Raw genomic sequence first — 23,426 nt, 5'->3', positions numbered from 1 at the left:
AGAGGAAGGGAGAGAGAGAGAATGATAGAAGCATCAATGATAAGAGAGAATCATTGGTCGGCTGCCTCCTGCACACCCCACACTGAGGATCGAGCCCATAACCCAGGCATGTGCCCTGACCAGAAATCCAACTATGACCACCTGGTTCATAGGTCAATGCTCAACCACTGAGCCATGCCAGCCGGGATATATCTACTTTTTATAGTAAACATTATATCTGTGAGAATCACCCATATTATTACTAGCAGCATCCAGTCATTAGTTCTTTCCCATTGAATATTAGTATTCTATTGTATGGATATATCAAAATGTGTTTATCTGTTCTAAAATTGACACACATTCAGATTGTGTCCAGCTGTAGACTATTAAGACTAAAGCTGCTATGAATATTCTTACACGTGTCTTTTTGTTGATATAAGTGCTCATTTTGTTGGGTATACCTCTGTTAATGTTATTTTAATTAAGGAAACTTTATACAATGTAAGTGTTCAAAAATAGAGGTTAGGCTAAGTACATTATGATATATTTATACACGTTCATATTCTGTAACCATTAAAAGTTTTCTCTTAGAAGATTTTTAATCACCATATACAATATGGTTTCTATTATGTCCCCAAACTATGTAAAAACGTAGGTATGTGAACTGTATGTGTGTGTGTGTGTGTGTGTGTGTGTGTGTGTGTTTGGTGTGTGCTTGTGTATATATAAACTGAAAAGAATTATACAAAAGGCTAACAGTGATCATCTTTAGGTGATAAATATGTGTATAATTTCAATTTCCTTCTTTTATAATTTTCCATGTTTTCAACAGTGAAAACATAATACTTGAGTCACAAAACTGCTTGATAAAAAATATCAAAAGCCACAACAGGTATCTTCTATTCGTTAGTGAAATCCTATATTATAAACCACATTTTTGCAGTACTTTCTTTGATTTGTAATATTTTCTTATTCTAAATGATATACAAAATCTTATGCCTCACCATACCATGGGTCAGAACTGATATGGTCAGGCCAAACAGACACCTATCTATGTGGCTCTGCATGGACCATTCCATGACTCCAGTATCTGCTTAATATTATTACCCAGTGATACAATATACAGGAAAAGTAACCATTCTAAAACAAAAAGAGAAGGAAGCCCTGGCCAGTTTGGCTCAGTAGATAGAGCATCGACCTGAGGATTAAAGGGCCCCAGGTTCAATTCCAGGTCAAGGGCATGTACCTCATTTGCAGCTTAATCACTGGCCCCAATTGGGTACATGCAGGAGGCAACCAATTGATGTATCTCACATTGATGTTTCTCTCTCTCTGCCTCTCGTCCTCTCCCCTTCCCTTCCACTTTCTCTAAAAATCAATGGGAAAATATTCTTGGGTGAGGATTAACAACAAAAAAAAGAGAGAGAAAGAAGGAAGAGCGAAGAGAAAAGCAACAACTGAGTGTTTGAGATAACTGAAGTGCTAGATGACTCTCATTAAATAAAATCATTACAGATAAAGTGACCTGGAAATAAAATAGCATGGTGTATCTGAGGATTATGTTGCAGAAATGAACCCTTTTATAATAACACTAGAGGCCCGTTGCACAAAAATTTGTGCACTTGCGGGGGGGGGGGGTCCCTCAGTCCAACCTTTACTCTCTCACAGTCCAGGAGCCCTCGGGGGATGTCCACCTGCCAGCTTAGGCCCACTCCCTGGGGGCCTAAGCCATCAGTCAGACATCTTAGTTTTGCTGAGGAGGCAGGAGAGGCTCCTGCCACTGCCGTTGTGTTCGCAGCCGTCAACCCAGCTTGTGGCTGAGCAGAGCTCCCCCTGTGGGAGCACACTGACCACCAGGAGCAGCTCCTGCATTGAGCGTGTGCCTCTTGGCGATCAGTGAGCATCATAGTGACTGGTCGTTCCTGGTCGCTCTGCCGTTAGGATCAATTTGCATATCACCCTTTTATTATATAGGATATAGCTTTATTATTATAAAATACTAGAGGCCCAGTGCACAAATTCGCACACAGGTGGGGTCTGGCTGGCCCGCCCCAATAGGGGCCCATCGGGCTGGGCTGGTGGGGGAGAGGGGCTGTGGGCAGTTGGCTGGCTGGCCCCGCCCCTGATGGGGGTGTTAGGGGCCAATTGGGGGCCGGGCCAGTCGGGGTAGGGGGGCCGATTGGTGCCCAGATCAGGCTGGTTGGCTGTTACAGTGTGCGTCATAGTCACCGGTCGTTCCAGTCTTTGTGGTCATTCCACCGTTCAGGTCGCTGGGCTTTTATATATATAGATAACTTCCTAATTACTGTTAGCTTATAATAAATGTTATTTTACATGCTATGTCCTAAGAATGTAACTGTTGTTTTATTCTGCATAATCTTTGTAACCTCAATTAAGTTTATATTCTCATATAATTTTATACATATGGTCATTTGAAAAATCTCAACCAAAGTCAAAATCCACTTAGGAAAGAATCTGAGAAACAGAAAATCCTGCAGTGCCAACTATTTCCTTTTAGACTCTAAGCTCTAAAATTTAGAGTTTCTCTAGTCCAGGGGTCAGCAAACTATGGCCCCCAGGCCACACCCAGCACACTATCTCTTTTTGTATAGCCTCCGAGCTAAATAAGTAAATGCTTATTATATACATGATGTCCTTAATGTTTCTTCCTGTCCCACAAACCTAAAGATGTTTACTCTCTAGCCCTGATAGAAAAAAAATGTGTTGGCCCATGCTCTGGTCCACTCGTGACATTATATACTTTTGTTCACATACTGATGAAAATGAGCGGTGTTTTGGCAGAGGTGATTCAATGTGCAAAAAAAAATTGAGCGTTTAGCATACCCATTTTAGTTTCCTCCTAAACACATGAGAATTCTATATTTCCTAGTCATTCCTGCAGTTGGCTGGGGCCTTATGACTGAGCTTTAGTTCATAGCATGTGGTCTGGCCTTACAGCTTCCTAAGCAAGCCTCCATATACTCTTCTCCCTTCCCTTGTCTGCTGGAAGAAGGTTATAGAAAATGCATAGCCAATAAATAAAAGAATCCTGTGTCCCTTAATCAAAGGAAGACTTCCCTTTGAAAATCAAAATATTCAAATTTTCAAGAAATAAATTTTTATTGTATTAAGACATTGAACATTCTTGGACTGTTATGACAGCCAAAATTACCTTCCCTGACTAATACATATATAAAAATATTTCCAATATCATTGTGTTTCATATTACCCTCACATGTTGTTTAATCATATACAACACCAAACAAAGTGTGAGAACACTTTATCCTTCAGTCTTTGTGAGTAACCAAAACATCCCATTCAAGTATCGTTTGGCATTCATATTCCCAATCAATAAAATCTTTATTCCAAAACACTGCTTTTTGTTTGCTGCTTATGGATAAAATTGAACTATGATTTCAGAACTAAGTTAGACACCAGGAAATAAAGGAAAATCTCACCCTTTGTAAAATAACAACCACCCAAATTTGAGCTCCAAGGATATGTAAACAGTTCTTTCATGCTTATTCCTTCACAAGGCCATTTCTCATGTAACTTTCATCATCCTGTTTAGAGTTTACCAAGTGAGAATCTTCAGATTTCAGTTTGGACACATCTGGCTCACAAATGAGGTACTCCACCCCCAATCATTGTGAAATCCTGCCACAAGCATTGGTGACGAGATCTTGTGTTTATTAGTAAAGATGTGAGAACCAGTCAGTCACAAAACTATTCTGAGTGGAGACATCTCTGATGCCGCACTTCAAGTTGTCAGTCTGATGTTTTTCTGCTGAGGAACTGCTGTTATTAAATTCACTTCTGAATGCAAATTTACCAGTTTTTGCTTTCTTTCAGACACAACCTCACCTGGAGCTGTTAAAAAGATTATTTTAACTGCCCTTTAGTTGTGAGAAAAGAGTTGGTATTTCCAATCTGTTGGAGTTTTTTCTTCATTTGACTGAGCTTTTTAAATGTTCCTACATATATTTAGATTATTTGCCTTAAAAATGCATCATAAAGTGAATGTTTTACTATGTTTAAATCACTGAAGAAAATTATGATTAATAACAAATTTGTTTCTCCTTTTTACACCAAGCCCAGCTTTCTAACAACCACAAAAAGAATCATTAAGAAAGAATTGATAACAACTTTCTATGAGAGCAAATAAAAAAATAACTGATTCATAGAGGAAAGTCACCCTCTAATACAGTCATAGCCCACTGTCCAGAAGGAATGGGACAAGATTGACAACTTAGAATAAAGTAGAGTAGATTCCTGGAAACTAGGTGAAGTCATGTTTCCTTTCTTTCCACAAAAGAAAAATATAACACCCCAACATATTTTCCATTAAGAACTCTTCCCACTTAACCTCATAAAAGTGCCTCAAGACTCTGCACCTTGAGAGTTCCCGACAACTGGGCGAAGTGGCATCGTGGACCTGTGAAGTGATGCATTGAGAACACAACATTATCCAGGTAGTATCCTGCCCAACATTAATCCTGGGAAAGCAATCATGCAAGTATAAACTGACGGCATTCTGCAAAATCAACTGGCCTAGATTTTTTTTAAAAAAAAGTTAATGACACCAGACACCAAAAGTAAAATGTGGGGAGAAGATGGAGACTGTTCAAGACAGACATAAAGAAACATGACAATGACAATTAAGTGCAATAAGTAAAGTGGTCAAAAGGTACAAACTTCCAGTTAAAAGATAAATAAGTTATGGGGACATAATGTATGGCACAGTGACTATTTTATGGTGATGGATGTTAACTAGACTTATTACGGTGATCATTTTGCAATATGTAAAAATGTTGTCTTGGCTCAGTGGATAGAGTGTCGGCCTGTGGATTGAGGGGTCCCGGGTTTGATTCTGGTCAAGAGCACATGCCTGGATTGGGGGCTTGGTCCCCAGTGGGGGGGGGGGCGTGCAGGAGGCAGCCGATCAATGATTCTCTCTCATCATTGATGTGTCTATCTCTCTCTCCTTTTCCCTTCCTCTCTGAAATCAATAGGAATTTATTTTAAAAATAAATAAATAAATAAAATAAAATTGTTGAATCATTTACCTAAACCTAATATACCTAGTATATCTAAAACTAATCTAATAAGCGAATTATATCTCAGTTTTTAAAATACAGTAATTCTCACCTGAATCTTGGATAGAAAACCAAACAGTTGTAAATGATATTGTAGGGATGATTAGAACATTTTGAATATGGATTGTAAATTAGATATTATTGTATCAATGTCAAATGTCCTGAACATGATAACTAATTATATTGTGATGACGTAGGAGAATCTCTTTATTCTTAGAAGAACTATGCTGAAGTAGTTGGGGTGAAAGGTAGAATGATCAGTTTTTACTGTATGACAAACCCCACACAACAGCAACCATTTATGTAGCTAATCATGCTATTCAGGCTGAGCTCACCCGGATGGGTGGTTTCTGTGAGGTCCCTGCTGGGTTTCTTTGTGTGTCTCTGATCAGCAGCAGGTCAGCTGGCTGGATCTACTTCTAGACATAGGCTGGATGCTGGCTACAGTTGACTGGGACCCTGTCTCTTTTCCTCCAGCAGGGTAGCCCTGGCTTATTCATATGAAAGTGGCAAAGTTCCAAGACAGAGAGAGAAAGCATGCCAGGCTGCTTGAGGATGCCCCACATTGTGGTGGGAGAAGCTGCAAAGTCAGGTGGCAAGGGGCCGTGATACAATGAAGGAAAAACTGTGGCTATTTGTACAACTGACCCCAGTGATGTATGGGTGTTCATTCGATTATACTTGCACCCTTTCTGTTACTTTGAATATTTTCAAAATAGAAGTTGTGGAGAGGGATAGAAGACAACATAAGAAGCCAGATACAAAAGGGATACGTGTACTATAAAACTCAAATTATATAGTTTTTTCTAAAGTCAAATCCAATGTATGGTGATAAAAGCCATCATATTGGTTACATTTGGATAATTAGCTTTTGGGGTGCTGGTTACATATTATTTCTTCATCCGAGTAGTAAAAATTCCTTTGAGTTATAAACTTAGGACATGTATTCTTTACCATATGTAAGTCATACTTTAATTTTTAAAGGTTTACCTTGAAAAATAGAAAGAGCATTGGTTTGGGAGTTGGGGAACCTGGTGCTGACACTAAGTCCCTCTGCAAAACTGAAAATGTCTACTTAATTCTCTGGGCCTCCGTTTCCTCATCTGTAAAAGGAAGCTGGGTGAGCTCTACAGGCCCCATCCAACTCTGAGATTCAATTCTGACTGAACAATGTGCTCTCTTCCTGCCTAGAAATTAGTTTTCGGAGTTTTAAAAGGACTTATATGAAGTATATTGTATAACATACAATCTTATCATGATGATGCATTTTCCTCCTCCAGCAATAACTGTCCCTGAGATTTTGCTTTCCAGAATTTGCACAAAAATAAGTACAGGCAGTCCTCGGGTTACGTCGGACTTGACGTAAGTGGTTTCGTGGTTACATGGCCATCTCCCATTTATTTATATAAAAAAAAGTTTCATCATTTCGACATATGTACATATGTGCTTTATGATTTTATTATTTATTTACCACAAGTAAAGGTCAGGAATTGTTATCTTTCTTTTAAATTTTTTTTACTGTTTCACTTCATTACTGCTGTGTCTGTGCTCCACGTGAGTGACGTAGGTGCTTATGTAGGTGGATCTTGGATGTGACCCAAGGACTGCCTGTATAGCAATGCAAAAGCAAAAGAGTGGCCTCTATGAAACAGCTGAGGTCTTCAAGGGCCAGCTACTTGCAGAATAGGTCAGGTGACTAGCAGGACATCCTATTTCAATATCACACTGGAAATGTAGTAAAGGGCCCTGCCCCGTAAGGAAGAACTGTCACAAACCTTTTCAAAAAGCCAGTCCTAGTTCCCTGCCCCTCCAGCCAGTGCCTGGGAAGGACATCCCTCACTCCAGAATAAAGGTTTTCCGCCTCTTCAGGCCATATACACAGTGGTCTTTTGGGTTCTTTGTACATATAGGGGCTTTTAGGGCGAAGTGAAGAGCCACAAGCCTCCCCTCTATCTTCACATGTGTTGTGGGTGAGTTAGAGCACCAGGAAGCGATGGTCCAGGTGTCCCACAAGCCTCGCTGTGGCTGCAGGGGTGGGAGCCCCTGAGAGCGCCTTTGAGCCTCCCGGGTGGTGATTTTCTCACTTCTGAGCACTGTGAGCCCTTCATAGTTCAAAGGACTCTAATGGAACAACACTTCGGGCTTTTTGTTTGTTTGTATTTCTCCCTGAGGGCTTAGAGTTTACTTCTAAGACTCCTTACAGCAGTTTTCTAAAAGTTGCATCCATTGATCAAATATTTATGGAGCATCTGCTATGTGAATTCAGGAATGAATGAGACAGACACGCTCCTCTCCTCAGGCGCACAATACGGAGTTCCTCATCCAATAGACAGAAAGAACTGGACCTACTCACCTTGTCCTACTGTGGGAGTAATATTTGAACTTCGCAACAACCCTAGAGTAGACATTCTTAGCTCCAAGTTAGAGGTGAGGAAACAGACTCAAAGAGGTAAAATCACTCGCCCGAGAGGTTCCATGGCTAGTAAGTAGAATCCATCCAACCCCACTTTGCAATAATTCCTTCACATACGGCATCTGAGATGAGGTGGTGGCTTGTGTCAGTCTGTTAGAACAGCGATTGGCAAACCGAGTCATATGGTCCAGCTGCTTGTCTGTGGACACAGTTTTATTAAAACAGCCACACCCATTGGCTGACGTATTTTCTTTGACTGCTTTCCCACTGCAGCAGCAACAGTGGGGGTGAGCAGTTGTGACAGTGACCTCAAAGCCCACAGAGACAAAAAGCTTTGCTATCAGGCACTCTAAAGAAAAGATTTGCCAACCCTCCCTCCCAGAACATTACCAGCTTATATTTGTGAGAGTCATGTAAGCTCCTGTAACAAACCTCAAAACCTTGGTGGCTTAACACAAACGTTTTTAAAGTTTATTTCTCAATCACGCAATAGCCCAGCCAGGGTGTTCTGGGCAGAGGCAGGGCGGGGGTAAGGGCTCTGCTCCTAGGAGCCAGGCTGATCATTGATCTAAGGCCACTTAGGGCAGAAACATCCAGCCAGCAGACAAGGTGAAAAGAGAGAGATCGTGCACAGGATACTGTTATGGGCTAGGTATGTAAATGACACACATCACTTCCACCCATATTCTAGTGGCCAGAACCCAGTCACATGGCTGTATCTAAATGCACAGGATATTGGCAAATATAGTTTATCAATACGTCCAGGAAGAAGAGAAAACAAGTTTTGGTGAACACATAACAGCCTCCACCATAATCCCTAACTGTAAATCATTTTACACCCAGAAAAAAAAAATCTCTAGTTTGACTTCTCGAATCTGTTTTAAAGCTCACATACAGTAGGCATGTGTTTAATTTAAAAACATTTTTATGTGTTTAAGTTTGTTTTCATTGAGCCTGGGGAAGTTCACCTTTACCTTTTGAGATGCAAGTGAAATTATTATATGATGCATGGAATTGCTTCAAAATAATCTCAGAGGGAGGAAGTGTATGATAATATAGATGAGACAAGATTGGCCTTGAGTTTTGTTGAAGCTGGGTTATGGGTCTGTAATAATTCATTATATTATTCTCTTTACTTTTGTATATATTTAAAAGTATAATATATATTATAAAAAGTTGTATTTTAAAGATTGCACTAACACTACTCTTTGCTGCCCTGCAACTGATTTTAGGGGAAAAAATGTAAAAACAATAAAATCCTTGCTATAAGGTTCTCTTCAATGATATTTACTACAGGTGTTGTGGTGTGTTAATTATTTTTACTTTCTCCAAATATTCCAGTCAAATAATCTTGTCTGCAAGATAAAGGGGCCACTGATGAATAATACAAGACAAAATCTATGAGGGAATAGTACAGTCAAATGACAGAAGAGTTAATATTTGTAGGTCAGCCACTTATAGTAGGAACACTCTCAAGAGAATTCATTCATCGAGTAGGGTCTAAATAAGGACCATAGTCATTACATTCATTAAACAAACAGTGATTGAGCAACTACTAGATGGAAGGCCTTGTGCTCAGGTCTAGAAATATGTTAATGATAAGGCAGGTGTCCCTGCGTGAAGAATGTGCTACTTGTCAGGACTGGTGATACTAGCTGCTAAAGCAAACATCCCAAGATCACAGTGCCTTGAACAACAAAGTTTTATTTCTCACCATGCAAGGGTAAGTGAAGGCATTCCTGGTCCAGTCATTCTCTTTTGAATCATAGCTCAGAGAATAGGGCTCCTTACACCTCAGAGTCCTTCCTTCGCCATGTAGAAAGGAAAGAGGAAGTTGTGTGTAGATGGTCACTCAGGATGTTTCATGGCCAGATGAAGAAGGACCAGAATTCTTCACCATCCCACCTAGACTCAAGTGTTGCTGAAAAAAATGTTTCTTTAGCTGTGAACCCAGGAAGAAGAAAACTGGATACTGGAGGGGTGGAGGGTGGGGTGTGGGTGGGAGATACGCTCTGACATGTTCCACATGATCCCGGTCTGATGGGAAGACAGACATACAATCAGACTTTTTACTAGGCAGTAAGATCGATAATAAAGACATAAGGACGGTGCTGTTGGAACGCTGAAGGAGGTAGGATCTTTAAGACTTTCATCAGCTATTGGTAACATTTCATAAATATACTTGAAACTTAATTTGTTTAGGCTTTGAAACTTGTCATTCTTTTTCCACAAAAATTGTAAGCCCGTGCTCCCCATCTCCTCAAAAGCAGAGCCGTGCTGGCAGACTGGTTTGACAGCTCAGTCACAGAGCCCGGGCATTTACAGATACTAGTTATGGGTGCTTACTAGAACATAAACTCACCTGGAATTTGGATCTCACAGCGTGAAGGAGTTTTAAGAGCAGTCACTCGTGCATTTGTTCAACATTTTATAAAGACTTCTGTCCCCAAAAATCAATTTACAATTTTTACAACATCTTACAAAGACTTTGATCTCCAACTCTCCCTTTACAAATTTTTAAGAATTTACACTCACTGCGAGGATTTCTTTCCAGAGTTTTTTTTTAAGTTATTTTTCCTTAGGATCCAAAAATGTTAACTTGAGATGAGAGGAGAGGCAGTTGAGGTTCACATGTGGGGACTGTGTGTGATGAAAACGCAGGACACAGCAGTGCCTGGATTCTAATTTAGAACAGCCTGCCTCGGGCAATAGGAAAGTCATTTGTCCCTGTGCGCCACTTCACAATCTGGCACTCAGGGGTTAGAGCCAGCCCTAAACTCTGTCTAGTTTGCCATCTTAATTTATATATTCCATCCTTGTGCTGACTCTCCTGCCCCGCCCCCTCTAAGCGATTCTAATTAAAAAACGCACTGGAGGATCCTTGTGGGATCTGAAAGCGGCTGGGATCCTCTCTTTGATCTCCCATCTGAACCACGGACAGTCTATGGTTTCAAATGATCCCCCAGCGCTCTAGTTGACAATTATTGGCCTTTTAGAGCCTGGAGATTGCAGTAAGTTGCCTCACAGGACTGGCTGCCTAAAAATCCAAAGCAAGCACTCCCTCCAAACATCCCTCGGCCCCCTTCCAAAAACAAACAAAAAGAAACACTGAAAAGGAAAATAAATTTCGTGCTTAATAAGCAGCTGCCAATTTATTAATAAGATGCTAGAACTGGTTAGAATTTTAAAGATGATGAAGGCATCTTTAAAGTGGCAACTAGCCCTTCCTTCCCTGGACATAAATAAACCCAACCAGCACTCCATACCTCAACCATTGCTATTTAAATTCTGCAAAATGCCACCGTGACTGTGGAACTTTTGTGATGATGAAGGTGTTTCTTGTCTTAATTTGGGTAAGACTTGGCTGAGGTGTCTTGCGCATAAAGATGTTCATAAAATCAATTAAAGTCGTTGAAAGGTGGTTGAATTAAGAATATTTCCTTAGTTTGGAGCACAGGGATTAAGAGGGCAGAATCCGGGCGGAGGGGGAGAAAGTCAAACCGGCCAGAAAGGTTTGTTTATTTAACATCTGTCACCAAGGGAGAATCGGGAGGACCCATCCCAGGGGCACTGGGTGCGAGATGGGCTTGGAAATTTGCGAAATGCTGGTGCGCGAACGCCAGGATGGAGGGCTCCGCAAGCGGAGAGGAAAGGGCTGGGCGGGCAAAGGCGCCGAGGGGAGGAGGAAACCCGGTGGGAGGCGGGGGGAGCTCAGTATAAAAGGCACCAGGCGTACAGCGCGCCTGCCACTCCGAGCCACTTCTGGAAGGCAGGAGCCACAGCAATACCCGGAGGGAGAGAAATGCGCGGTGCCACTGCAGTGATCTGAGCCCACCGAGGGACCCAGTTTGTTCCTGCATCGGAGGAGAGGAACCCGCGCCCTCTGCCTGACCCAAGCCCCCTTCACTCGCCAGCTACCCCTGCAAGGCATGAGCGGCGCGCGGGAGCCCGAGGCTGCAGAGCGGTCATGAGGCGGCGGCCCAGGAACCGCGGCTGTGCGTCTGCAGCCCCCAGGTCCCCTCCGGGCGCGGCGCCTCCGGGATGAGCCCCCAGACCCGCGACTGCCAGAGCTGAGATTTATCCGCAGTGTCCACCTTAGTTCTGCGCGCGGGAACCGCGAGCCCGGCCCCAGCAGCTCACCGCCGCGACACCTGCGCGCTGGACCAGACCCACGCCCAGCGAAGCCGAATCGCCTCCCTTCCCAGGCTCTACAGAGAGACACGCGGGTGCAGGAGCAACTGTGCACAGGAGGCGGGCGGCCCACCGTCCAGGAGCAAGTGTCAAGATCCTTCTGGAACGACTCTGTCATCCCCTCTCTTAGGCGCGCCAGCTTCGGGCGGGGCGCACAGTTGCAGACAGACACCTGGCTGGCCCTGCGCCCCCTCGGTTCTCCATCACCACAACTCCAACTCCACTTTGTTAATAAAGGTTTCTAAATTCGCTCAGGCACCCCCACCCACCCACAGCCCCGAGCTTCAGTGCGCACAAGGGCTGTGCCCTCGCGGGCCACAGCGACTTCGGCAGAGGTGGCGCACACTTGGCACATCCCGGCAGTTGGACGCGGACCCCGGAAGGGCGCCCAGGTCACTTCCAAATACTGACAACCCCCGTGTCCCCGGGCCCCCATCTGAAGCCAGTTCACCCTAGCACTCCGCGGCCAGGCGGCGCGTCCCGGGTCCCGAAGTAGCCCGGGAAGGAGGGGAGGTGAGGTGGCTTGTCGGGTGAGTGGCTCAGGGCGGGGGAGCCAAGCGTGGAGGTAACTCCGGGCCGCCACTGAAGCCCTCCTCCTCCTTCTCCTCCTCCTCCTCCTTCTCCTCCTCCTCCTCCTCCTCCCCGCGCTCCTCTGGCGGCCGCTCCAGCTCCAGCAGCGGCGCCGCGGCCACATCTGGGGCGCCCATGTGCGCTCGGGGGCTTGGCTGCGCCCGCCCCGCCGCCGCCCCCGCTGCCCCCTGTCCGCCGGGTGGTCCCCGGCCCGGCCTGGGTCCCGGGCAGCCCCCTGTCCCCGCCGCTGCAGGGAAGCTCCGGGGTTTGCTCCGCAGCCGGCTTGGACGCCCCCGGCCCCGCCGTGGCTCCGCCGTGGTGCGGTGGCGGCGGCGGCGGCGGTGGCGGCTCCTGCTCCCCCGGCCCGGCGCGCCCCGCCGTGCCCAGCGCTGGCCCCGCGGGCCCGGGGAGCGGGGGCCCGGCGGGGGCCGAGGCTGGAGCCGCGCTGCCGGGCTCGGGAGCTCCGACTCCTCCTCCCCCGGCGCCACCGCCGTCGCCGCCCGCCGCGCCGGGTCCTAAAGCCGCGCGTCTCAAGAGGATGGTTCGCCTGGCGGCGGAGCTGCTGCTGCTGCTGGGACTGCTGCTGCTCACGCTGCACATAACGGTGCTGCGCGGCACTGGGGCTGCCGACGGGCCGGACGCCGTCGCGGGCAACGCCAGCGGGACCCAGCTGCAGGTGAGTGCAGCGCCGGAGCGGGGCGCGCGCGGCAGAGGGGACCTGTAGCTGGGTGCCGGGCTCGCGCCTGATGGATGCGAGGAGGCGGGTTCCCCGCCCCACCCGAGAGCAACTGTTTTGGCAGCAGTTTTGCCGGGGCAACCCGTCTAAGGCTGAGGCGGAGCGGGACTACGTGCCGGGAGGCTGGACTTGGCGCTGAGATCTGACGGACGCGCTCCTCCAGGTCTGCCGCAGGTCAGACCTCAGGGGTGCGAGGCGTGCAAAGGGCAGAGGAAGTGTGGAACACGTGTGTGTTTGCTTTGGGGGGCTGCCAGGCTTCGGTTGCCCTTTAGGGGCCGAGTACTATTACTCTGGGAGGGGAGAGGGGCGGAGGTTGCGGAAAGAGACTTTATAGGATAATATCCCCAAACTGGGTATGGGAACGAGAGCCCTGGTGAGTCTGCCCCTTCCGAGAGCAATACCGAAGGTCGGGAAATAATTTCCCGAGGAGAGTGGCCAGGCGTCCTCTCTGTGCCCGCGCGGTCCCGGTGGGTGCCTCCGATGTCCCGCGTGGGCCTCACGAAGGCTCCCGAGTGCGGTCTTGGCCAAGGGCAGGGCGCGAAGTCTAGGCACCTGCCGTTCTTTGGGACAGAGTTACTCAGGGTTTTAAACTTATAGCAAAGACTTCTTCCTAGCGCTCTGCCCCTTGAGAATGGGGTTGTAACGATGATCGATTTTAGCTAGGAGCCCAGGGAGGGGAGGGGGGGGGTCGCGACAGGGGGCGGGGGTGGGCGAAGTGGGCATCATATAAAAAGGTGAGTTTCGGTTTCCTAACAAAGGATTGCCCAGGTAAGGATTGCCTGCTGCTACCTTGGAAAGCGCTTTTCCTTGGATCTAGTGATGTGACAGCTGTCAACTTGGGGCAGGGGTAAAAGTCAGCAGGGATTTCCTCAGAAAGCAGAGGGCATTCTCTGGCTCCTAAAAATCTCCTCCTCGAGTTAGCCCTTCTAAAACTCTTTGCTCTGCAATGTCCAGATAAGTATCGTTTCCAAAGGACTTTCCAATCGTTGTCTCTTATTCATTGTTTGCCTCTTTATGTACTTTGTTGCGGAAAAGTTTACTGTTAAAGAGAGAATTCGCTTCAACACTTAAAACAGTGCTTACTGTGCTACTGTTTTAAGTGCTTTACAAAATCTAACTGATTTAATGAGGTACTATATTATTACTATCTCCCCTTTACAGAATACACACACCAAACATAAATAAGTAAATAAGTAAATAAATAAATATGTAAATAAACAAATAAGTAAATAAATAAGTAAATAAATAATAAATAAGTAAATAAATAATGGGGTTCAGAGAGGTTAAGAAACTCGCCAAAGTTCACACATTCCAAACTCTTGATGAATTACACCCAGTTTTCTCTCTGCCAGGGTGTTATAGACTAAAGCAAGGTGACCCTTGCACACATGCAAAACCAGGAAATGGGAACGTATTCACCCCAGAGCCTAAAGTCCTCTTAATTTTGGGACGTTTCTGAAAACGTCCTAACTTTGTGGGGTCCTCTCGCCTTCTCCTGTGGGCAAACAGGTACATGGGATTCCTTTGGGGAAATGGAAGATACTGCCATTCTATGGACTGTGGCACACCCACCAGTCATGTAGGAATAATTCTTAATATCTTCAAGAGTTCTGGAAGTCATATTTTATACACGATGCTTTCTTTCCTCATGGCCTCGTGAAAAGCTGCAAAAGTGATGTTCCATGGAAAAGTAAATTTGGCAGATTTTTTAATGAGGTGCTTGCTATCATTAGAAGAACCTGGGGCCGGCCTTTGCTGCCTGAACAGTAAGGTAATGAGAGAAGCAGCTGGTGGAAGTGGCAACTGCAAAGGGGAAGTGGATTACATTCTCCAAAGCGCCTTTGGCTGAAGCACTGCCCCAAGAGAGCGGAAGAAACGGGGTATTGAGAAAGAGCAATGCCCCTGGGAATCACTTGGGTCCCAAGGAGCTGCTGATATTCCAGCTTCAGTTTACCTTATAGGAGTGTTCGGTTGTTCTGTCCACTCAATGCACGTATCCAGGCAGAATGATGAGTTTAACAGTTTAGTTCATAATTGTACCCTCTTTTGTAATTTGTTAGTATAAAAATTTTATAGTCTTCCTGACTAAAGTTATTTCATTGGCCCTCTGATTCCCCAAAGGCATTATGATTCAAATGGAGAATGTATGTTCCACCAAGTAAGAAGTTCTGCAAAAGACATTGAGTAGCCTGTTGTTTTCAGGCCCTAGGAAGTAAATGCACTAGTAGCAGGTGTATTTGAAAACAAAACTGCGGGTAATATATTCTTTCTGTTTACTGGACATTTTTAACCTGTCCTAAACTCTTGTATTGGTTCTGTGTGATCTTAAGCTGCTGACATCATTCTTTGCAACTGGAAAATGAATCCTTATACTACATTATTTTTTGTAATCTCTGCTTAAAACATTCTAAAATAGGAGGTTGGCGTCAGAAATACAAAGTGGTATGTTTATTTACCCAAATTGTAGTATATGTTTGGATCATTTAAAAGAGATACACTCTTATATTTAAGATCTGGTGATTTTGACATATCAACGACACCCCATAAAATAGTAGTAAGAATAACAACCATAATAGCTAAGATTTGTAAAATGCCTTCATGTGTCAGACACTGTCCTTAGCACTTTAAATATAGTAGCTTTTTAAATCTTTGCAAAAATTCCACATGAATTAGGTACTATTGTTATCCCTGTTTCAAATGAAAAAAAAAAAAGTGAGATTAAGTAACTTGCTCAAGGTTGCACAACTAGAAGCTGCTTAATTTGTTTTTGTTATTTTGTAGTGTAGAACTCTTTGAAGAATATTTGTATTATAAATTCTTGGAAAAGTCATCATGCTGATTACGAGAGAGAAAGCCTTTTAACAATTTACATTTTCAAATTTCTTGACGGTTTTAATGTGTCAAATATGAACATATATATGTATATATATACACATATATATATGTTCATACATACATATATATATATATATATAGAGAGAGAGAGAGAGAGAGAGAGGCAATATGCAAATTAGCCAGGACACCGTAACAGCCACAACTGGCTCAGGAGGAGGCTGTGTGTGCAGATGGGCAGGAGGGGACTGCGTGCATGGTGAGGCAAGCCACGGGTGGTGCAGGCCCAGAATGGACACACACACAGGGGGGCCTGCCCAAGTCGCCGTGGTGTGGGTGGAGCAGGCCTGGAGCGGACACACCACAGTGTGCCAGCAATCCTGCCTCTGTGTGTGAGCTGCAGAGAAAACACCTTTTCTGACCGCTCATTGGCTAAGCTCCCAGTACATCACTCGCAGTGTTCTTGGTAACTTGGGTAATAAGAATCCAAGAAGGTGATCTAGGGTTTTTCCACCTCACTCCTAGAGGAAAACATGAAGGCCCACTGCTGGAGGGGCTAAGAAACGTCATATCCTGCCCTAGCCGGTTTGGCTCAGTGGATAGAGCCTCAGCCTGCAGACCGCAGGGTCCAGGTTCGATTCTGATCAAGGGCATGTACCTAGGTTGCAGGCTCCTCCCTGGCTGGGGCCCAGGTCAGGGCTCATGCAGGAGGCAACCAATCGAAGTGTCTCTCTCACATTGATGTTTCTCTCTGTCTTTCTCTCTTCCACGCTCTCTAAAAATCAATGGAAAAATATCCTCAGATGAGGATAAAAAATAAAGAAAGAAATGTCATATCCTGTGAAAGAGACATCTTGAAAATGCCTAAAGAAAGTTGTAATTTTTTCGTGGTGTAGGGACATGAGTCCGTGTTGATGAAAACACCTTGGCAGCTTCGGTGGCCAGCAGTGGCAGCAGCAGCGAGGTGATGGGGGTATCGCCTTCCCCTGATCAGCCCAGTTGCCTCCAACAAAGGGAGGCCAGAGTGCAGGAGTGGGCTCCTGGACTGTGAGAGGGGGCAGGCTGGGCTGAGGGACCCCCCCCAGGTGCATGAATTTTGTGCACCGGGCCTCTAGTAAGTATATATAAAAATACATTGATACATCATATATACCTACACACATACACACACACACACACACACACACACACACACAAACATGACCTAACATGATTTTTTTTGGTAATTCCAGCATCCTTGGGGATAGGTTTTTTTTTTTACTCTGTGACTCCCTGTGCTGGAGGTATGCTGTGAGGAGGCAGTAAAATGCTTTGAGCACACTATTTCTATTGAATATGTGTGGCTCATGAAAATAATGTTAGTCTTTGTACTATTTTTAGTATTTTAAAATATCTACTAAGAAATTACACAGTTGTTTGCAACAGGTGCAAAAAATGCAGAGACTAACTTTTTTCACTTTTGAATGAAATCTTATCTCCTCATTGAAAGAAGTTTAGCTCATGTTGATCAGATATGCAGATTAGTTCTTTCATATGTCTGTAATTTATAATAGTAAGAAAACAATTATATGTAACTAGAGGCCCAGTACACAAATTCGTGCATGGGTGGGGTCCGGCCAGCGCAGCCCCAAATGGGGCAGATCTGTTGAGAAGAGGAGACGGTGGGAGGTTGGCTGGCCAGCCCACCCCAATCGGGGCCTGATCAGGGCCAGCCAGCTGGGGGAAGGAGCCGAGGGCAATTGGCAGGAGGGCCCCGCCCCCTGATTGGGGTGGGGGGGATGATCAGGGGTGGGGCCAGCCAGGGGGAGGGGATGAAGGCCGATCTGGGTGGTGGGGGCCCATCAGGGGCAGAGCCTGCCAGGGCGAGGAGCTGCAGGAGGTTGGCCGGCTGGCCCCACCCCCTGATCCGGCCAGTTCACTGGCCTCAGTGGGCATCATTACAGCGTTCCAGTCACTGGCTTTTTATATATATAGATAAAAGCAGCCTGGAAGACAGAATATCTCAAATTATATAACCATAGGTAATAACAATAATAATAATATTTTACTTGAAATTCAAATAAGTGCCTCTCTACTAAATCTCAGTCAGATTTAGAACCATGAATTTCTATAGATTTTAAATAGTAAAAGTAGAACTCATTAAGACAATGACATTTAAGCAAGTGTTATAAAACATCAAATTGGTTATTTTTACAGTAACATTAAAGCAAACCAAACTCTGAAATGTAACTAAATGTCTTTGTTCTCTAATTCCTAACTACAACCTTATAGGCACTTTCTCCCTTTTATTCCTCTACTTGCACTCAATAAACCAGCTTAGCTTCTTGTACTCACTGATTCTCTGGATTCAAAAGTTCACCTGAGCTATTTATAGCAGTAAAAACAAAAGACATCAACTTCTTTCACTTTTGAATGAAATCTTATCTCCTCATTGAAAGAAGTTTGGCTCATGTTGATCAGATACGCAGATTAGTTCTTTCATATGTCTTTAAATTTATAAGAGTAAGAAAGCAATTATATGTACAAAACATTCATTTGTACTTAATACAAGTAAGTTTCCTGACAATGTCCCTATGGGATAGATAGTATTTATATACCCACTTCATAGATGAGGAAATTGAGGCCTAGAGCGGTCTGAGTAACTTGCCCAAGGCTGTGTGGTAGGGCAGAGCCAGGATTCAGACCCAGGCCTCAAGTGGAGCCCAAGTTCTTTTTTTTTTTTCCTTTTTTAAAATATATTTTATTGATTTTTTACAGAGAGGAAGGGAGAGGGATAGAGAGCTAGAAACATCAATGAGAGAGAAACACAACCAAGGTACATGCCCTTGACCAGAATTGAACCTGGGACCCTTCAATCCTCAGGCTGACGCTCTATCCACTGAGCCAAACCAGTTAGGGCAGAGCCCAAGTTCTTGTTTCAGTCAATCAACAAGACTCCTCCAGCTCTGACTCAAGTCAACAGCCATTGTTTCTTGTTTTGTGACTTGCCTGCCCATTTCCCAGGCAGGCTGTTTGCTCTTATCCCTACAATTCTTTATAATTGTGGATAACTGTCCCACTTAGCAATTGCTGCATAACAAACCACCCCAAAACTTAGTGACTTAACAACCATTATTTTTTTGCTCATGAGTTTGTGTGTCAGCAACTTCTCTGGACTCACCTGGGTAGTTCTGCTGATCTTGCCTAGGATTACTCATATGGCGACAGCCTTCTGTTGGCTTGACACGAGCTAGATGGTCCAAGATGACATCATATGTCTGATGGTTGGTGCTGGCTGTCACCTTGGCTCTCTGTCCACATCATCTTTAATCCTCAAGGAGGATTTAGCCGCATTTCTTTACATGGTGGACTCAGAACAGCAAGAGGCTAAAAGCAGAAGCTGAGAGGCCTCTTGATGAACTTGTACAATGTCCCTTCAGCCACATTCTATTAGGCAAACAAATCACTGGGTCAGCTCAGATTTTAGGGGTTTTAGGGGGAGAAAATAGAATCCTCCTGATGGCAGGGCCAGCAAAGTAACATTGCAAAGAACCATGTGCAGTGCGGGGGTGAGGGGGGGAGGGTGAGGAGGGGGGAGGTAGGAATTACTGTGGCCAGCTTTGCTAATTATCAACCATATTGAACTTTTGTCTCATGAACTTTGTAAATGTTTGGACCAATCTTGCACTCACCTTTTAACATTGTTTATGCTGCCTTTGGCCATGCAGAAACTTTCCGTTTTAAATGTAATCAACCCTGAATCATTTCCCTGATGACTTTTGGTTTTCTTGCCTTATTTTAGAAAGTTTTCCTCAAATAAAGATAGTCAAAATATTTAAATATATTTTGTTCTAACACTTAATTTTATTTACGTATTTTTGTTTGTTTAAGTCTACAACCTACTTTAAAGTTGTTTATGGGTGTAAGGTTAAAGATAAAGATACAGCCCAGCCTGTGTGGCTCAGTGGTTGAGCATCAACCTATGAACCAGGAGATCACGGTTCAATTCCCAGTCAGGGCACATTCCTGGATTTCGGGCTCCATCCCCAGTGTGGGACATACAGAAGCACCTGATCAATGATTCCCTCTCATCATTGATCTTTCTATTTCTCTCTCCCTTTCCTTTCTTCTCTGAAATCAATAAAAATATTTTTTAAAAGAAAAGATAAAGATACAACTTTGTTTTTTTGTCCAAGTGAATAGCCACTTGTCCTATTATATTTGTTAAATACTTCATTCTACATTCATGGATACAAAATAACACTTTTATCACATACTAAAATTTTCACTTTCACATAAGTCTGTTTCTTGACCTTCATTTTATCTATTCATTTACCAACACCACACTAGCTTCATTTTATGTATTTTCATAAAATGTTTTTTATGGCAAATGTTCTTTCATTTAAAAAATCTTTCTTAAAAATTTTCATAAATGTCTTCTTTCAAACAGACTCTAGAATTATTTTAAATATTCATTGAGACTTTAATGGGAATTGCTTTATATATTTTTGATTACCTTAGAAGAGTTGAGAATTTTTTTGAAGATGTAAAAGGAATTACTTTTTATTATGTAGCATTGTAACAGCGATTTAACACACCAAAAATAATATCATTGTAGTACCATTTTCTTTAAAATTATGATTATGTAGGATGAACTATCCTCATTTTTAAAACTCTCCTCAATTTTTATTTTTTTTCAGGTTTCGGAAATTATTTACTCAGTATCCACTCAACAAATATTTACTTTTTACCTTCCCCCAGCCTCCCCTACCCCCTGTCGCATGCCCTCATCCCACCCACCCCCAAGTGTCTTGTGTCCATTGGTGTGCTTATATGCATGCATACAAGTCCTTTGGTTGATCTCTTTCCCCCCTCCCCAACACTCCCCAGCCTTCCCGCTGTATTTGACAGTCTGTTCGGTGCTTTACTGCCTCTGTATCTCTCTTTTTGTTCATCAGGTTATAATGTTCTTTATTTTCCATAAATGAGTGAGATCATGTGGTATTTTTCTTTCATTGCCTGGCTTATTTCACTTAACATAATGCTCTCCAGGTCCATCCATGCTGCTGCAAATGGTAAGAGTTCCTTCTTTTTTATAGCAGCATAGTATTCCATTGTGTAGATGTACCATAGTTTTCTAATCCACTCATCTGCTGATGGGCATTTAGGCTGTTTCCAAATTTTAGCTATGGTGAATTGTGCTGCTATGAACATAGGGGTGCATATATCCTTTCTGATTGGTGTTTCTAGTTTCTTGGGATATATTCCTAGAAGTGGGATTACTGGGTCAAATGGGAGTTTCATTTTCAGTTTTTTGAGGAAACTCCATACTGTTCTCCACATTGGCTGCACCAGTCTGCATTCCCACCAGCAGTGCACGAGGGTTTCTTTTTCTCCGCATCCTCACCAACACTTGTCGTTTGTTGATTTGCTGATGATAGCCATTCTGACAGGTGTGAGATGGTACCTCATTGTTGTTTTGATTTGCATCTCTCGGATAATTAGTGACTTTAAGTATGTTTTCATATGTCTCTTGTCCTTCCTTCTGTCTTCTTTCGAAAAGATTCTATTTAACTCCGTTGCCCATTTTTTATTGGATCATTTATCTTCCTTTTATTAAGTTGTATAAGTTCCCTGTAGATGTTGGAGATTAAACCTTTATCAGTGATAACATTTGCAAATATGTTCTCCCATACAGTGGGCTTTCTTGTTTTGTTGATGGTTCTCCTCATTTTTTAAACTCTCTTTTCATTTTGCTGCTCTGATTGTTTTCTGCTACCTTGTCTTCCAAATCACTGATTTGATTCTCTGCTTCATCCACCCTACTGTTTTTAAATTTTTAATGCTTCCATTCAGGACACGGTATAGATATCTATTTATTTCCTAGTAAAATTTTATAGTTCTCTTCATCATTTTTCACATTTCTTTTTACAAGCTATTTTTCAGGTTTGATTACTATTGTGAATAGGGTTTTATTTTCTGTTATATTCTCCAATTTGTTGGTTCTGAAATCTAGGAAAGCTTTACTTAGTAATGCATGCTTACAGTTTTCTTGGTGAATACATGAGAACTAGCAGTATCCATTCAGTAGTAGTAACGTTGTAGTTATGACATGAGTTGGAAATCTTTCCATTTCTTTCACTGTCGCACTTTAAATAATAATTGTCTGTTTCTTGTGAGATTGTTGGAAGTCACTCATAAAACCCTCTCGGCTTAATAATTGTTTGTTAAAATCTCTGATTAAAATTTCACCTTATTCCAGGGTGAGTAGTCTATTCAGACAATGTAACTTTAGTCAATTTTGAAATTTATGTTTTCCATACATTTTAACTGAATTTCAACTTTATCAGTATAAACTTTGTACATAGCACAAGCATATTTTGCAAATGCTTCATGACTTCATGTTCTTTATGATGAATGAAGTCTTACATATCTTTATAAGACCTATCAGATCAACATGTTTAATTATATTATGAAAACCCTCTAAGTCTTGATTTATTTATTGTCTACTTATCTGCTGATTCCTCAAAGAACTTAATTGTATTCATACCCTACCTTTGTGGATTTGTCTGTTTCTCCTTATTATCCCATTAATTTTTGCTTCACTTACTTAGAATTCATAATTTTAGGACATAAAATATCCTTTTTACTGGTTAATTTTTATCGGAGTGAAATTTTTATTTATATTTTTATTGACTCTTATCTGGAATACTTTTCTTATTTGATATGAGTATTGCAACTGCTGCTTTATTTTTATATTTGTTGAGTGTCCTTTTCCAACCTTTTTTTCAAACTTTCTCTGCCTTATTTGATTTAAATATCTCTCTTATTAATAACCAATAGCTAAATTTTCTTTTTCCATGCAATACATCAATAATCTTAACACATTTATATTATTATGATTACTGGTAGATTTAAAAATATTTTTCCAATTTATTTGATGTTCTTAATTTGTAATTTTTATATTGCCTCACACCCCCAATTTATCTATGTTTTTTTTTTGGCAAGAGAGTTAGCCCATGTCTAAATTTTCCCATCTATAAAATAAACATATAATAACTATTTCCTAGTGTTGTTATAAGAATTAAAACACTGACTACATGCTAAGTACTCTATTAGATCTTGGCATTTAAACATTTAATAAATATTTAAATATGGTTTATTTTTCTCATTTTCACTAAAGTTTGGAAAGTCATATTTCTGTTACTTTTAACATACTAACAGATTTGCACTTACGTTTTTCTGTCAGTGCTGAGAACCAATAAATATTTGTAACATAATCTCCTCCGCAAAAAAAGACAATATTCTGACATACTTTTTATCTCTCATGACTACCAAATTTTCATCACATTATCCAAATAATTAGTGCTATATTACTTCTTTTTTTCTGTTTTTATTTTCTTCATTCTGTCTTTCATTTGTTCTTTTTCAGTATAGTTACCTTAGGAATAATTTCTTAGCAGTTTTATTATGTTTCCAATAATTATTTAGTAATTCCTTTGCTTATTCCCAATATCCTGTATTCTCCTTCTGAAGCTCCTATTAGAATTTGAAACTAATATTGGAATTTCAAAATCTATCTCTGATGTCTCTCATTTTTTTTCTCTCATATTTCTCTCTCTTTGTGGTT

General features: G+C 42.6%; 1 protein-coding gene across 1 annotated transcript in view; it reads left to right on the top strand.

The window, feature by feature from the left end:
* Positions 1-11,248: 11,248 nt before the first annotated feature.
* The window catches only part of ISM1 (isthmin 1), a 79,951-nt gene continuing 67,773 nt past the window's right edge, over positions 11,249-23,426 (top strand). Inside the window, exon 1 of the mRNA XM_008141099.3 lies at positions 11,249-12,925. Within this exon, the coding sequence (XP_008139321.1) occupies positions 12,788-12,925 (138 nt within the window). The 5' untranslated portion in view covers positions 11,249-12,787. The remainder of the gene's footprint in view (positions 12,926-23,426) is intronic.

Source organism: Eptesicus fuscus, chromosome 12 (assembly GCF_027574615.1).
Source record: "Eptesicus fuscus isolate TK198812 chromosome 12, DD_ASM_mEF_20220401, whole genome shotgun sequence".
NCBI classification, from domain to species: Eukaryota; Metazoa; Chordata; class Mammalia; order Chiroptera; family Vespertilionidae; genus Eptesicus; species Eptesicus fuscus.
This window is presented reverse-complemented; position numbering and strand designations above follow the sequence as displayed.